Here is an 18,470-nt window from a genome sequence, read left to right as displayed (position 1 = left end):
TACCTGATCAAGAGCCCCTCTGCCATACTTCCAGTAGGCAGGGACTGTGTCTAGAACTTGTCCATAAAGTAAAATAAGTTTTGGTGAATCAATTTTAAATAAAATCCCTTTCTATTTTTCATATATTTATGGGGTTTTTTTTCTCATAAAGGTATTGAACTGTATCAATGCTGTTATTTTTTTTTAGCCTGCTGAGGTAACCATGTGATTTTTCTCATGGAGTCTATCAATTTTAAGAACTACATTTAGACACTTTCTGATGTTAGCTATGCTTTCGGTGACTCAAGGTAAGTACATATATGTTCTTTGCTTCTTAGAAAACTAATATCTAACTAGAGAAATAGGTCTGTATACACATTTTTTGTCACTTTCTTCCTGTCATTTTACCTTCATTCAAGACAACTGACTTTAAAGCACAAATTGGCTGTCCAAATTCAAATAATACTGTGTAATCATGTTGGAGAAGACTCTTGAGAATCCCTTGGACTGCAAGGAGATCCAACCACTCCATCCTAAAGGAAATCAATCCTGAGTGCTCATTGGAAGGACTGATGCTGAAGCTGAAACTCCAATACTTTGGCCACCTGATGCAAAGAACCGACATATTTGAAAAGACCCTGATGCTGGGGAAGATTGAAGGCAGGAGGAGAAGGGAACAACAGAGGATGAGATGGTTGGATGGCATCACTGACTCAATGGACATAAGTTTGGGTAGACTCTGGGAGTTGGCGATGGACAGGGAGGCCTGGCATGCTGCACTCCATGGGGTCACAAAAAGTTGGACATGACTGAGTGAACTGAACTGAACTGAATCATGTAAGTTTCCTAGGTTAGCCTAACAGGCTACTGCAGATTTGTCTTAAAATTGCAGTTTATTTTCTCCCATTTCTAAGGATCAGAAGTCAAGGGTCAGGGTGTTGGTTGGGCTGCACCCCCAGAGCCTCTGAGAGAATCCTCAGCCTCTGTCGGCTCCAGGGGTCTATTCAGCCTACACGCACGTGGCTGTGTCCACTGCGTCATGCCTCACAGCTCCCTCTGCTCCTCTGTTCTCAGGACTCTGCTCATCAGCTCTGGTGTCCTCACAGAATCCAGGGTGCGCCCCTCTCAAGGTCCTACCCTTAATCACCCCTGCAAAGACCCCTTTTCCCAAATGAGTGCTCATTCACAGGTTCTGGGGTGTAGGACTTGACATACCATTGGGAGGGGGTGCTATTCAACCCATTACTATCACTAAAAGATCTAAAGTTGTGCATCTGCTGAGTGAAGTCCTAGAAGCTGTGGTGTCTCTGCTAGTATCTGTGTAGCAAAGCTCTGCCTCTCAGAGGGAGAATGATGCTAGAGCTGACAGAGTGGTTTCATGCCTTTTTGTTTTTAGAGTCAGTGAAACATGTTGAGAGAGAGACCAGGATGGGGGCTGGCGGGAGGGAGGAGGGAGGAAAGAGCTATAGAGATTTCCTGTTTAGTGCTTATTTTTCCTTTTACTGATGTTCTGCATTTCTTAGCCCTGAAAATAGATTTTCTTTTTGTTTTTTGTTGTTGTTGTTGTTTTGTTTTTCTGTAATAGACAACTTCAAAATAATTTTGGAGTAATAACATAAAGAGTTTCCTGGGATACCTTTCATCCTCCCTGCACTCTGAGGCTTTTTTGTAGTTGAATTCTCCTTCCTGTGATGACGTCCCCATTAGCCATTGTTTGCCATTATTAAATAGCATGGATTTCAGAGCAGTAGCTATCGCATAAACTGGTGGAAAGAGCACCAGTGTGAGAAACAGAAGGTGTGATCAGGTTCTGGTCATCACTCTAGCTTGTGCTGGCCACCCCAAGAGGACAGCCGTTTCCTTTGGTGAAGTGAGGGCAGCTCAGCTCTCAGTGTTGTTAAGTTAGAATGATTTTGGTTGAAAGCAACAGTTCAGTTCAGTCGCTCAGCCATGTCTGACTCTTTGCAACCCAATGAATTGCAGCACACCAGGCCTCCCTGTCCATCACCAACTCCCAGAGTTCACTGAGACTCACGTCCATCAAGTCAGTGATGCCATCCAGCCATCTCATCCTCTGTCGTCCCCTTCTCCTCCTGCCCCAATCCCTCCCAGCATCAGAATCCCCAATTCAAACAACTTAAAGACAAGCATGCTCACATATTACAGCATGTCCAGAAAAAGAAAATGGCTCCAGGGTAGGTTCATTCTTGATTCTTGCTCAGGAATGAAAATTAAGGACGTGCGTTCTTTTTTTTCCCTCTCTTTCCTGTCTCTGCTCTGCCATTTGTATGGTTGCCCTCATCTTCAGTCTACTAGAATGATAGCTGTGGCATCTCTGAATTGTGACACCCAGACAACACAGCATCCCCTGGAGAAGGGGCTAAATTCATCTGGCAGTTACCTCCAGATTAGAAAACATTTCTCTGAAGCCACCAGAAGACTTCTATGCACAAGACACTGGTTATATTTAGGTCATATTGTCTTTCTTAAACTAATCATGAGCAAGGAGATTATAACCCTAGGAATAACAGATTCTACCATGACACTGAAAGTGAGCAATGCCTGCCGGGGTACTTGGGTCACGTGACATAGGGGCACACAACGAACAAAATCAGATTCTGTTCGGAATGAAGGGCTGGGACTGGATGCTGAGTGGACAGCAACGGTGATTAATTCCAATTCTAGTGTAATTTTATCCATAATCATTTTCTCTAGAAGATGCATTTCACAATATAGCTTAATATTTGAGTGGCATGTGCAAGCTCAGGTGTGTCTGGCTCTTTGTGACCCTGTGGACTGTAGTGCACCAGGCTTCTCTGTCCACGGGATTTTCCAGGCAAGAATACCGGAGTGGGTTGCCATTTCCCTCTCCAGAGGATCTTCCCGACCCAAGGATCAAATCTGTCTCTTGTGTCTCCTGCATTGGCAGGCGGATTCTTTACCACTGTGCCAGCTGACAACAGAACTTGTGATTATTGATTATGAACCTGTTGGTGTTGTCACACAGTAAACATGAAAGCGTGTCACAAGGAGCTTAAAAAATGAGTTATATTGATTTTTTCAGTGGTACACATTTCATATTTTTCAGTGATAGATAAATGTAAGGAAGCAGCTATTGGAAAATAGATACAAAAGTTTTGGAAGGAAGCAATTATACACTTTCTATTCAAATATTGTGACCAGAATATTAAAGCATACAATATATAGGGTAACACCAATAATTAAATTATAATTATGAACACTTAGGATTTGGGCTTTCAAAAGAGATTGACATGTAATAATAGAAATAATCTAAAACTTTAGTACGTTTTTCACCTTTTTCTCTTACTGGAAAATCAATATTCTCTATCCTAATGAAGAGAATTTTATTAAACTATCTTCTAAAGTGTTTATTCCCAAAAATAAAAACTCTGACCTAATTAAAACAACCATAGGAGATTAGTAAAATGTCAGGAGAGATAAGAATTATTAGTAAGATTAATAAGAAAGAAGAGTGCAGTTTGTATTCTGGCTCATTTGAATATACTTGAAAAAAATCTGAAAGTTAAGTTCTTTAACTTTTCAAAATATAATTATCTTTAAAGAAATAAATTGAATGCCTCAATAGGCAGTATCTAATCTCAATTTTCATGACAGTTAACTGATGAGATACTTTAAAATTTAAAAAAAAATTGACCAAACAGGATTTTTCAGTTATTTATCTTATACTAATTAGTGAAAATTTGTTTTATGCTTGTGAGTTAAACCTGTGTTGAATGTGAATAGCTTAATATCCACAGTTAGTCTAAGGGGAAAGATATATAACATAATAGTATGGTGATTTTTACATTTTACAATTAACCTTAATTTGTTCATCCTAACTTTGCTGTTCAAAAAAGATCTTCATGACCAAGATAATCACGATGGTGTGATAACTCACCTAAAGCCAGACATCCTGGAATGTGAAGTCAAGTGGGCCTTAGAAAGCATCACTATGAACAAAGCTAATGGAGGTGATAGAATTCCAGTTGAGCTATTTCAAATCCTGAAAGATGATGCTGTGAAAGTGCTGCACTCAATATGCCAGCAAATTTGGAAAACTCAGCAGTGGCCACAGGACTGGAAAAGGTCAGTTTTCATTCCAATCCGAAAGAAAGGCAATGCCTAAGAATGCTCAAACTACCACACAATTACACTCATCTCACACGCTAGTAAAGTAATGCTCAAAATTCTCCAAGCCAGGCTTCAGCAATATGTGAACCGTGAACTTCCTGATGTTCAAGCTGGTTTTAGAAAAGGCAGAGGAATCAGAGATCAAATTGCCAACATCTGCTGGATCATCGAAAAAGCAAGAGAGTTCAAGAAAAACATCTATTTTTGCTTTCCTGACTATGCCAAAGCCTTTGTGTGGATCACAATAAACTGTGGAAAATCCTGAAAGAGATGGGCATACCCAACCACCTGACCTGCCTTCTGAGAAACCTGTATGCAGGTCAGGAAACAACAGTTAGAACTGGACATGGAACAACAGACTGGTTCCAAATAGGAAAAGGAGTACGTCAAGCCTGTATATTGTCACCCTACTTATTTAACTTCTATGCAGAGTACATCATGAGAAACACTGGGCTGGACGAAGCACAAGCTGGAATCAAGATTGCCGGGAGAAATATCAATAACCTCAGATGTGCAGATGACACCACCCTTATGGCAGAAAGTGAAGAGGAACTAAAAAGCCTCTTGTTGAAAGTGAAAGTGGAGAGTGAAAAGTTGGCTTAAAGCTCAACATTCAGAAAACTAAGATCATGGCATCTGGTCCTATCACTTCATGGGAAATAGATGGGGAAACAGTAGAAACAGTGGCTGACTTTATTTTTCTGTTCTCAAAAATCACTACAGATGGTGACTGCAGCCATGAAATTAAAAGACAGTTACTCCTTGAAAGGAAAGTTGTGACCAACCTAGATAGCATATTCCAAAGCAGAGACATTACTCTGCCAACAAAGATCCGTCTAGTCAATGCTGTGGTTTTTCCTGTGGTCATGTATGGATGTCATACCTGTCATACAGTCAGAGTTGGACTGTGGTCATGTATGGATGTCATACATGTCATACAGTCAGAGTTGGACTGTGAAGAAAGCTGAGCACCGAAGAATCGATGCTTTTGAACTGTGGTGTTGGAGAAGACTCTTGAGAGTCCCTTGGACTGCAAGGAGATCCAACCAGTCCATTCTGAAGGAGATCAGCCCTGGGATTTCTTTGGAAGGAATGATGCTAAAGCTGAAACTCCAGTACTTTGCCACCTCATGCGAAGAGTTGACTCATTGGAAAAGACTCTGATGCTGGGAGGGATTGGGGGCAGGAGGAGAAGGGGACGACAGAGGATGAGATGGCTGGATGGCATCACCGACTCAATGGACGTGAGTCTGAGTGAACTCCGGGAGTTGGTGATGGACAAGGAGGCCTGGCGTGCTGCAATTCATGGGGTCGCAAAGAGTCGGACACGACTGAGTGACTGAACTGAACTGAACTGAACTGAACTTTGCTAAGTATGCAAAGAAGACCCCTCTGAAAAACTTGGGCTTAATTGGAGAAAATATCACTATGCCCTTCAGCCCATATCAGATTCCTCCTGAAAGTTCTACAAACTAAGTAATGGTAGAGTGACTAAAATCTAATGAACTATTTTCATCTGCAAGTGAAGCAGCTTCTCTTTTGTTTGGTCTTATTAAGTGATACACAGAAGTATGCCCTTCATTTCAGAACATATAGCCCAGTGCAGCTGTATGCTACCCTTTTCTTTATCTTTAATCTTTTCTTTTCTCATCAGATATGAAAGAGCCAATCACTTAATAGGCGTCTACTGGTCTTCACTGTGAAAAGCATATATTTAAAATGAAAAAAAAAAAACCCTATATAGAAGTCCAGTTATGTAGAGAATTGATAAATAAATGACATGAATTAATAAAGGAACAACTCAATAATTTACTTACTGAGTCCACTGTACAAACACAACCAGATTGCATAATGAGTCAGGAAGCCATCTGAATTCAGATCACACTGTCAAGGGCTTGAGGAACGCCACCTACGACCACCGTCAGCAACAGGCTATTAACTGTGCATGAGTCATTCAGGGAAGGTTAAGGGAGGCTTGTTGGTCTTGACAAATGATTGTGAGCTTGATAGGAAGCTGAAGGAAGCTCCAAGAAGATTATTCTGTAAAAGACTCTGTAACCTTTGAATGTTGTTTTACCGTTGCTAAGTCATGTCCGACTCTCTGCAAGCTCATAAACTGCAGCACGCCAGGCTCCTCTGTCCTCCACTATCTCTGGAGTTTGCTCAAATTCGTGTCCATTAAATCGGTGATGCTATCTAACCATCTCATCCTCTGTCGCCCCCTTCTCCTCCTGGCCTCAATCTTTCTGAGCATCAGGGTCTTTTCTAATAAGTCAGCTCTTCACATCATGTGGCCCAAAGTATTGGAGCTTCAGCTTTAGCATCACGTTTAAAGAGCACATTTCTATTCAAAACAACTGAAAGACTTTGTACATGGCTGGACACTAACTTGTGTTCAAGGTTAATGTAGACAAAGATGAGATTCAATTTCCAGGAAGGAACTGAGTCATTAAAGTCATCAAGTCCTTGCTAAAGAGTGAGAACTTAATTTTAAGGTGTAATTAAATGGTTTTAATGCCTTGTGGCTCAGACGGTAAAGAATCTGCCTGCGATGCAGGAGACCCAGTTTCGATCCCTGGGTTAAGAGCCCCTGGAGAAGGAAATGGCCACCCACTCCAGTATTCTGGCCTGGAGAATGCCACAGACAGGGGAGCGTGGCAGGCTACAGTTGTCGCAAAGTGTCAGACATGACTTAGCGTCTAACACTGACTAACTGACTGAAGGCACGATAAATGAAGGGGCATGATAAAACGTTTGGGTTAAAAATATAAGTCTAAAACCAGTGTGAACAAGACAATGGAAGATGAAGGGTATGAAGGCAGATGGAAAAACAAATGGAAATAGTTGAGATGAGAAAGAGCAATAGTGAAGTTGTGGAGTAGGGGTAAGGGGAGTGTGTGTGAAATAGACATTGGCAGAGTTTCAGGACAGAGCAGGTGTTGTGGGCTCGAGAGAAGCCTGTGTTTGGAACAGTGGACCTCAGAATTGTCCACGCAGACAGCACTCTTTTCATCATAACACTAACTTATTACTTGTTATTTTCACTTTGTTTTAGAGCAAAGGCAATAATAGGTAAAACTGCAGCAGGAATCAAGGCAGTGGCTCCAAACAAGGTTGTTGTTTAGTCGCTAAGTTGTGTCCAACTCTCCATAGACCGTAGCCCACCAGACTCCTCTGTCCAAGGAATTTCCAAGGCAAGAATACTGGAGAGGGTTTGCCATTTCCTCTTTCAGGGGAGCTTCCCGACCCAGGGATCAAAACTGTGTCTTCTGTATTGCAGGCAAAAATCTTTCCTACTGAGTAACCAAGAAAGTCCAGTTACTGTATTCTTTTTAAAATAATAAAATTAAAATTGTATATATTTAAAGTGTACAACATGCTGTTTCTATATACCTACGCACACTTACTAGACCTCAGTATTTTAAATTATTGACTATGGCATTTATTGACTTAGACTTGAACAACCTGAATTATTTTCAAGTAATTTTTCCTTTAATTAAATTCTGCTAATATCATATTTAATTATTTTAATGCCTTCTTATTAAACTAATGTTTTGTCCTACTAGAGCAATATAAAAAATTAACATTTCAGAAATATGGGTTGGATTATTAAATGATGTAATAATTTATAGATATATATTATTGAAATGCTCTAGGATTTGGTGGTGCTAGTGGTAAAGAATTCGCCTGCCAATGCAGGAGACATGGGTTCAGTCCTTGGATCTGGAAGATCCCCTGGAGAAACACGTAGCAACCCACTCCAGTATTCTTGCCTGGAAAATCCCACAGAGGAGCCTGGTGGGCTGCAGCCCATGGGGGCGCAAAGAATCAGACAGGGCTGAAGTGACTTAGCATGCACACAGGGATTTCACACTCAATAATAAGTTCACAGTTTTATGTCACACTGTTAGGTTGTAGACCAATAAAAATATTTTTTGTTTTAAAGCATTTAAAGATATTATTTTAAAAATTACCTTCCTCTAAGAAAATGCAAACAGTTTTGTACTGGGTCATAAAATCATTTAGTACTGAAAGTGAAAAGTGAGGACAAGAGATTCAGATATATCTTGACCTGAATTGCTATGATTCTAAATATTTTTAAAATATATTTTAAATTAAAGATATATCAGATTCTAAGGGGTTTCTGAGGTGGTGCTAACTGTAGAGAACCCACCTGCCAATCCAGGAGACATAAGAGATGCAGATTCGATCCCTGGGTTGTGAAGATCCCTTGGAGGAGGGCATAGCATCCGACTCCAGTATTCTTGTCTGGAGAATCCCCATGGATAGAGGAGCCTAGCGGGCTACAGTTCATAAAGTCGCAGAGTCGGACACAACTGAAGCGACTGAGCATGCATACATGCAAATTCCAAAGGTATACCAAGTCCTTAGAAAATCTTCCGGTATGATTTTGTAACATTTTGTAATCTAACAGAACTCTCGAACTTCCTAACCAAGACAATCTGAGAGGTGAGATTTTATGCCCCCGTGAGTGCTCTGCTTCCTGGTATCACTTCAGTTTGTTAGGGCACACACTGAAGTGGGTAGCATCGCACTACTGATCAACAGAAAGCCTCACACTGTTGCGGAAACCACTGTAACCATGTCTGCTTGAAGAGCTTCTCTGCATCTCTAAATGTGAATTTTACAGAAGAGCAAACACTTCGTTTGAACTACATTGTTTGTCAGATTGCCTGAGGCACAAAAGTTAGAAAATCTCTAGTGCTTGCTGCATTTTGCTAGGCTGTTTATTAATTTGCTCTGTTGATTTTTTGCTATGAGGTGAAAAAAAGATGTCCTACACAATATTAGTTCCAATATTCTTTTATATTTGTAAATAAAAATATTTGGAAAAGGCCTTGGAGCAGAATAATAAATGTATTTATGATATTGTTTGGCACAACTTGATATTATATATAATATATCTTATATAGTGGCATATCACTTTTATACTCACCTAACATGGATAGTATCTGTTCTTAGGCAACACATGATCTTCATTGCTTTTAGACTACTTAATTTTAGTAAGATCATTTTCTTATTTAAAATTCATAACACTTGGAAATAATGTCTCTTTTTAAAATATCTTTAATCTACTATTTTAGAATAAAATTTGGGTTAACTATTACTTGAATCAATCATCAAATGATTTAAAAATTTAAGAGTTTATTGTTGAGAGTATGCTTTAATGTACTTCAAATATAATATACAAATCATTGTTCCAAAAAAATTCTCATCTTTCTCCCCAGGATCTGACACTTTAAGATACTAGTGCCTAATTTTTCTTCCGTGGAAGAGAAAATGAGTTTTTTTTAGATAAATAAATAAATAGATATAGTATATGTATAAATGCACATATGAATGCATATATACACATATGTAGGTGTTTTTATACATGATATATATGAAGCAAACCATTTTTAGTTTATTTAACTTGAAATCACTTACCTTACCAATTTTAGTTTTGTATGTTAAGTGAGATAATGACAAGGAGAGAGAAAAATAAATATTTTCTAAATATTAAAATAATTTTTCCAGCATGTAGACTATAGACTGTAAATTTATTGTGACAGAGACCATAAGGGCCCCTCTGGACAGACTGCACAGCAACCTTGAGTGATAAGCTTGTTATTTTATGAGGCTAGAAGTCCACATCATTACAGATTTTAAAAGGAAATATTACCAAAAAAAAAAAAAATCAATGACTACCAAGAAAAAATTACAAGGCATTACCAAAAGGTAAAATACCAATAGTATTTCAAAGATATTTGAAAATATCTCTTCAAAATGTACAATTTGAAGAGATAGATGGAACATCAAAATCAGAAAAGGCAGGGTAGTTGAAATTATCAGACCAGGACTTTAAAACAACTATGATTGCTGCACTAAGGGTGCTAATGGATAAAGTAGACAGTATGAAGAACAGATGGGAACTGTCAGAAGAGAGACAGAACGTCTAAAGAACCAAAAAGAAAATACTGTAACAGAAATGAAGGATGCCTTTGATGAATGTGTAAACACTGGACATGGCTTATGAAAGAATCTACAAGCTTGAGGATGTCTCAGTAGAAACTTCCAGGGTTCCCTGGTGGCCCAGTGGTAAAGAACCCACCTGCCAGTGCAGGAGACATGAGTTCAATCCCAGATCTGGAAGAATCCCACATGCTGAGGAGATGAGCCTGTGCTCCACAACTGTTGAGCCTGTGTTTTAGAGCCCGGGAGCTGCAACCACTGAGCCCATGTGCTGCAGCCGCTGAAGCCTGTGCCCTAGACCCTGTGCTGCAAACAAGAGGAGCCACCGCAGTGAGCAGCTCCTGCAGGGCAACTGGAGAGTAGCCTCCACTTGCTGCAACTAGAGAAAAGCCTGTGCAGCAACAAAGACCCAGAACAGCCATAAGTAAAAAATAAAAAGACACGTCCAGAGCTGAAAAGCAGAGAGAACAGAGACTGAAACAGTAAAAATAAAACCAATACTCAAGCACTGTTGGGACATCTATAAAAGGCATAATATATGCACAATGGAAGTACCAGCATGAGAAGAAAGAAAGAAAAATTCTACCAATAATAACTAACAATTTCCCCAGATCAATGTCAGACACAAAACTACAGATCCAGGAATCTCAGTGAACCCCAAGCAGGATTACTGCTCCCCACAAAAAAAAAAAAAAATGAATGAAAAGTGTTCCTAGGCACTTTCAACTATGGAGAATCAAGGAAAAAATCCTGAAAGAAACTAGAGAGAGGAAAAATCACCTTCTCCATAGAGGAGCAAAGAGGAATTACATTTACCTTTCCCTCAGAAACTATACAAGCAACAGATTAGAGTGAAACACAGCCATCTTTTGGTATCTAATGGGGAGTCAGTTCCAATATCCTCCACAGATACCAAAATCCATGGATGCCTAAAACCCTTACATAAAATAGCAAGCACAGCTGAGTCTCATATCTGCAGGTCCCACAACCTTGGATTCAACCACCGTGGATCGTAAAAGTAGTACCCAATCCAAGGTTGGTCAAATCTGACAATGTGGAACCCTAAGATATCAAGAGCTAACTATATTTAATGTTTTAAGATGAAAAATATCCATCAACCTAGAGTTCCATATGCCCTGTAAAATTATCTTTAAAAGTGAAATAGAAATTGACTTTTTCAAACAAAATTGAATTTATTGCTGGTAAGACTGACTTTGTAAAAAATGTTAAAATTATTTCTTTAGAGAAAATAATAATGCAGGTTAGATACTCAGATCTATATAAAGAAAGGAAAAACATCAAAAAGGTGTGAGTGGAGATAAAAAAGTTTCATTTTTTCTTATTCTTAATTGATCTAACAGGTGACAGTTTGTTCAAAATAGCATCAACAACAATGTATTTGATTTTGTATACATTTATAAATATATATATATATGATAAGTAGATATATATGTATATATCTCTGATATATGTATATATCTCTGATATATGTGTAGTTTGATATAGTGTGGTTTGGAATTGCATTAGCTGTAAATTTATATTTCATACTCTAGGGCAGCAACTAAAAAAGTAAAAAAAAAAAAGGTATAGCTGACATGTTAGAAAGGAGGAAGAATGGAATCATGTAAAATTCACAATTAAAACTACAAAAGACAGAAAAAAGAGTGAAAGATAAAATAGAAACAGAGAAGAGGGACAAGAAATAGAAAACAGGTACAAATATTCTATATATTAGTCCAGTTACACCGATATTTACTTTGAATATCAATGGCTTAAATGCACCAATTAAAAGATGAGGATTGTCAGAGTGGATCAAACAAGGTGCAACCATACACTATCATAAAGAAACCCACCATAAATGTAAAGACATCTATAAATTAAAAATATGTGGATATAGAAAATCATACTTTGTTGTTGTTCAGTCACTGAGTCACATGCAGCTCTTTTGACCTGATGGACTGCAACATACCAGGCTTCCCTGTCCTTTACTATCTCCCAGAATTTGCCCAAATTTATGTCCATTTAGTCGGTGGTGCTGTCAAACCGTCTCATCTTCTGCTGCCTTCTTCTCATTCTGCCTTCAATCTTTCCCATCATCAGAGTCTTTTCTAACTAATCCGTCAGCTCTTCATATCACATGGCCAAGTATTGGAGCCTCACCTTCAGCATCAGTCCTTTCAGTGGATATTCAGGGTTGATTTCCTTTAGGATCAACTTGTTTGATCTCCTTGCAGTCCAAAGAACTCTCAAGACTCTTCTCCAGCACCACAGTTCAAAAGCATCAATTCTTCGGCACTCAGTCGTCTTTGTGGTCCAACTCTTATATCTGTGAGATGGCAAGAATCCTTAAGGTGGCAAGAATACACAGAAGAACTGTACAAAAAAAGATCTTCATGACCCAGATAACCACAATGGTGTGATCACTGACGTTGAGCCAAACATCCTGAAATGCAAAGTCAAGTGGGCCTTGGGAAGCATCACTGCGACAAAGCTGGTGGAGGTGATAGAATTCCAGTTGAGCTATTTCAAATCCTAAAATTTGATGCTGTGAAAGTGCTATACTCAATATGCCAACAAAGTTGGAAAACACAGCAGTGGCCACAGGACTGGAAAAGGTCAGATTTCATTTCAATCCCAAAGAAAGGCAATGCCAAAAAATGTTCAAACTACTGCACAATTGCACTCATCTCAAACACTAGCAAAGTAATGCTCAAAATTCTCCAAGTCAAGTACATGAACCATGAACTTCCAGATGTTCAAGCTGGATTTAGAAAAGGCAGAGGAACCAGAGATCAAAATGCCAACATTTGTTTGATTATCAAAAAAGCGAGAGTTCCATAAAAACATCTACTTCTGCTTATTGACTATGCCACAGCCTTTGACTATTTGGATCACAAGAAACTGTGGAAAATTCTTCAAGAGATGGGAATACCAGGCCACCTGACCTGCCTCCTGAGAAATCTATATGCAGGTCAAGAAGCAACAGTTAGAACTGGACATGGAACAGACTGGTTCTAAATCGGAAAAGGAGTACACCAAGGCTGTATATTGTCACCCTGCTTATTTAACTTATATGCAGAGTAGCACAAATTGAAATCAAGTTTGCCAGGAGAAATATCAATAACCTCAGATATGGAGATGACACCACCCTTATGTCAGAAAGAGAAGAAGAACTAAAGAGCCTCTTGATGAAAGTGAAAGAGTAGAGTGAAAAAATTGGCTTAAAACTAAGCCCAAAAGTTGGCTTAAAATATTCAGAAAAATAAGATCATGGCATCCAGTCCCATCACTTCATGGCAAATAGATGGAGAAACAATGGAAACAGTGAGAAACTTTACTTTTTGGGCTCCAAAATCACTGCAGATGGTGAATGCAGCCATAAAATTAAAAGACATTTTCTCCTTGGAAGAAAAACTGTGATCAACCTATACAGCTTATTAAAAAGCAGAGACATTACTTTGCCAACAAAGGTCTGTCTAGTCAAAGCTATGGTTTTTCCAGTAGTTATGTATGGATATAAGAGTTGGACTATAAAGAAAGCTGAGCACTGAAGAATTGATGCTTTTGAACTGTGGTGTTGGAGAAGACTCTTGAGAGTCCCTTGGACTGGAAGGAGATCCAACCAGTCACTCCTAAAGGAAATCAGTCCTGAATATTTATTGGGAGGACTGATGCTGAAGCTGAAATTCCAATACCTTGGCCACCTGATGTGAAGAACTGACTCATTAGATAAGACCCTGATGCTGGGAAAGATTGGAGGCATTAGGAGAAGGGGACGACAGAGCATGAGATAGTTGGATGACATCACCGACTTGATGGACATCAGTTTGCGTAAGCTCCGGGTGTTGGTGATGGACAGGTAGGCCTGGCGTGCTGCAGTCCATGGGGTTGCAAAGAGTTGGACATGACTGAGCGACTGAAGTGACTGACTCACATCTGTCCATGACTACTGGAAAAACCATGGGTTTGACCCTATGTATCTTTGTCAAATAGAGGAATCTCTGCTTTTTAAAACACTGGGGTTTGTCATAGCTTTCCTTCCAAGGAGCAAGTGACTTTTAATTTCATGGCTGCAATCACTGTGTGCAGCGACTTTGGAGCCCAAGAAAATAAAATCTGTCACTGCTTCTACTTTTTCCCCATATATTTGCCATGAATTGATGGGACCAGATGCCATTACCTTAGTTTTTTGAATGTTTAGTTTTAAGCCAGCTTTTTCATTCTCCTCTTTCACCTTCATCAAGAAGCTCTTTAGTTCCTCTTCAGATATGCTATACTAACATTAATCGAAAGAAAACAAGAGTAAGTTTTAATTTCAGACAAACAGACTACAAAGCAAGGGTTTTTATTAAGTATTACATATTGATAAATTTGTCAGTCCTACAAGAAGACATAACATCTGGGTGCACCTGACAACAGATCAATAAACGACATAAGGCAGAAACTGATAGAACGAGGGGAATAGATGCACTTACTGTCATAGTTAGCATCTTCAACCCCCCTCGCTCAGAAGTAGACAGATCCAACAGGCAGAAAATCAGTGAAGACATAGGTGAACTCAACACCACCATCAATTAACTAGATGTAATGGACATGTATGTCATCAAACAGCAGAATACACACTCTTCTCAGCTCACATGGAACTCTTACCAGGATGCATCATGTTCTGGGCCATAGTTCAGTTCAGTCGCTTAGTCATGTCCGACTCTTTGCAGCCCCATGAACCGCAGCACACCAGGCCTCCCTGTCCATCACCATCTCCCAGAGTCCACCCAAACCTATGTCCATTGAGTCAGTGATGCCATCCAACCACCTCATCATCTGTCCTCCCCTTCTCCTTCTGCCCTCAATCTTTCCCAGCATCAGGGTGTTTTCCAATGAATCAGCTTTTCACATAAGGTGGCCAAAGTATTGGAGTTTCAGCTTCAACATCAGTCCTTCCAATGAACACCCAGGACTGATCTCCTTTAGGATGGACTGGTTGGATCTCCTTGCAGTCCAAGGGACTCTCAAGAGTCTTCTCCAACACCACAGTTCAAAAGCATCAATTCTTCAGCGCTCAGCTTTCTTTATAGTCCAACTCCCATATCCATACATGCCACTGCTGCTGCTGCTGCAATGTCACTTCAGTCGTGTCCAACTCTGTGTGACCCCATAGACGGCAGCCTACCAGGCTCCCCCGTGCCTGGGATTCTCAAGGCAAGAAAACTGAAGTGGGTTGCCATTTCCTTCTCCAATGCATGAAAGTGAAAAGTGAAAGTGAAGTCGCTCAGTCATGTCTGACTCTTAGCGACCCCATGGACTGTAGCCCACCAGACTCCTCCATCCATGGGATTTTCCAGGCAACAGTACTGGAGTGGGGTGCCATTGCCTTCTCTGATCCATACATGACTACTGGAAAAACCACAGCCTTGCCTAGATGGGCCTTTTTTGACAAAGTAATGTCTCTGCTTTTTAATATGTTTTCTAGGTTGGTGAAAACTTTCCTTCCAAGGAGTAAGCATCTTTTAATTTCATGGCTGCAGTCACCATCTGCAGTGATTTTGGAGCCCAGAAAAATAAAGTCAGCCCCTGTTTCCCCATGTATTTGCCATGAAGTGATGGGACCAGATGCCATGATCTTAGTTTTCTGAATGTTGAGCTTTAAGCCAACTTTTTCACTCTCCTCCATCACTTTCATCAAGAGGCTCTTAAGTTCTTCCTTTCTGCCATAAGGGTGGTGTCATCTGCACATCTGAGGTTATTGATATTTCTCTTGGCAATCTTGATTCCCACTTGTGCTTCCTCCAGCCCAGCGTTTCTCAAGATGTACTCTGCATAGAAGTTAAATAAGCAGGGTGACAATATACAGCCTTGATGTACTCCTTTTCCTATTTGGAACCAGTCTGTTGTTCCATGTCCAGTTCTAACTGTTGCTTCCTGATGTGCATACAGGTTTCTCAAGAGGCAGGTCATGTGGTCTGGTAATCCCATCTCTTTCAGAATTTTCCACAGTTTATTGTGATCCACACAGTCAAAGACTTTGGCATAGTCAATAAAGCAGAAATAGATGGCTTTCTGGAATTCTCTTGCTTTTTCAATGATCCAGCGGATGTTGGCAATTTGATCTCTGGTTCCTCTGCCTTTTCTAAAACCAGCTTGAATATCTGGAAGTTCACCGTTCACGTATTGCTGAAGCCTGGCTTGGAGAATTTTGAGCATTACTTTACTAGCGTGTGAGATGAGTGCAATTGTGCGGTAGTTTGAACAGTAGTTTGGGCTATAGAACATAACCAATTTAAAAAAAAAACCGAAACCGTAGCGTACCTTCTCTCTACTATATGAAATTAAACTAGAATGCAGTGAAACTAGAAACCAGTAATAGAAAATAGCTAGAAAATTCTGAAATACTTGGAGAGTGAACAATGTATTTCTCAATAGCACATAGGTCAAAGAAACTTAAAGAGAAGTTTTTAAGTATTTATATAGATGGAAATGAAAACAAACCTGTTGGATCTTTTATTAGAAGAAATACTGAAGTAGCATGTTGAGAAGTGCATTTTGGAAATGAACTCACACAACATTATTATTGTAAAGTTGTATTTGCAGAGTAAGTGAGGAAGTAGACAAACTGCTCATTTCTAGGGACTGTGGAGAGAAATAAAAATGCACAAGTTACAGCAGAAAGCCTTGTACCCATACAATTGAGAGCTAAAATACTTGTTCAATAAAATTATTAGTTGCCAAAAGAGTAGAGTTGTTAACCTGGGTCCATAAATCACGAATGAGCCTTGGTGAGAGAACCGGGTGGCGAGCAGGAATATAAGGGTCCGTGAACACTGTGTGGTTTGGGCTGGGAAGGAAGTTCATTGTTTATATGTAATGTTTCCAGAATTTTAGAGCCACAGTCTGCTGATTGACAGGTGTCAGTTAGACTGCATTTCTACCAGGGACTTGCATGATGAGTGGGTTTTAGGAGACAGTTGAGATGTTAAATCCAATAAATATTTAATGCAAATTTATTGAGAATCTTCTGTGTGCCATACTGGCTATTGTTTGTAAAAGATGCAATTTTTAAAAAAACACAGGAGTCCTTGCTTTCAGAGTTATTCTTCTACATAATTTTTAGACTCTTTCAAAATTGAGCAAAGCAAATAACCACAGTTGATGGCATCGAAAAAGTTTTTTGTTTTCATTCTGCATGGTATTTGATTCCTGTTAATTAGAAACAAGTAAAAATATCCATTGGAAAGTGACTTAGGACAATAATAATGGATCATTTTGTGTGAGCACCCAGCATAGAGCATGTACTGTATGCTAAGTTAAAAATGTTTTTTTGTTCAAGGTAACTGAACTGCACAACATCAAAAACATAACCAGGCTGCCTCGAGAGACAAAGAAGCATGCAGTGGCAATTATCTTTCATGATGAAACGTCAAAGACATTTGCCTGTGAATCAGGTAAGTAATCACAGCCCTGTCTCCAGCTTGAAGACCTGGAGCTGCTTCTGAGACAATAGCCCAGATGCATTAAGATCCACCTATGAACTGCATGGCTTATCGTGGTGAGAATGTGCTGTGGAAGACTGTTAGTAAGCTTGGTCTCTCTGTTGCTACAGATGTTATCGGTGCCTGTTTATTATCTGGCTGTGTCTGGATTTTGTTCCCAGGTGGTCTGACTTCTGAGGTTTCCATTCAAGCTTGGAGAATTAAGCAAACAATGCCTGTGGGGGTGTTTGTTAGAGCAAGCTCCTGACATGTGCTCTGGTTCTTGCCAAGTGCCATTGGAGGCAGTTGGTAAGGCGTTAACAGTGTAAGAGTGTGGCACGGGGGCACAGCCACGGTCCCTAGACACTCCAGAGCAGACCTGTGAGCAATTGGTTGCTTTCATGGATCCTTAGTATTACAAGTTAAGTACATTTCAGATTGAATTTTAGCATCCCAGTTCATAAAGCACTCTGACATTATTGAGACACTAGGCAGTTAATCGTTGGAACTCGCAGTGTTTCTCATTTTGGAATCCCTGTGAAAAGTGAAAGTGAAACTTTCTCACACACATGCTCAGTCGTGTCCGACTCTTTGTGACCCCATGGACTATACAGTCATAGGAATTCTCTGGGCTGGAATACTGGAGTGGGTAGCCATTCCCTTCTCCAAGGGATCTTCCCAACCCAGGGATTGAACCCAGGTCTCCCCCATTGCAGGTGGATTCTTTACCAGCTGAGCCACCAGAGAAGCCCTGGAATCCCTGTGCTGTGTAGTATATTAGTTGGCTTATTATAGTTTTTTAAAGATTTTTCTCAATGGAATGGTGTTTTCATTTTATACTGGATGGAAGCAGAAAGCACTAAGTCTTTGAAAGATGTGAATTTAAAATAATGGTTAAGT

General features: G+C 39.8%; 1 protein-coding gene across 1 annotated transcript in view; it reads left to right on the top strand.

Annotated features, from left to right (window-relative positions):
* DOK6 (docking protein 6) overlaps positions 1-18,470 on the top strand; it is a 416,940-nt gene that overhangs the window by 156,891 nt on the left and 241,579 nt on the right. Inside the window, exon 3 of the mRNA XM_002697666.6 lies at positions 17,429-17,543. Within this exon, the coding sequence (XP_002697712.1) occupies positions 17,429-17,543 (115 nt within the window). The remainder of the gene's footprint in view (positions 1-17,428; positions 17,544-18,470) is intronic.

This window comes from Bos taurus, chromosome 24 (assembly GCF_002263795.3).
Source record: "Bos taurus isolate L1 Dominette 01449 registration number 42190680 breed Hereford chromosome 24, ARS-UCD2.0, whole genome shotgun sequence".
In the NCBI taxonomy this organism is placed as follows: Eukaryota; Metazoa; Chordata; class Mammalia; order Artiodactyla; family Bovidae; genus Bos; species Bos taurus.
This window is presented reverse-complemented; position numbering and strand designations above follow the sequence as displayed.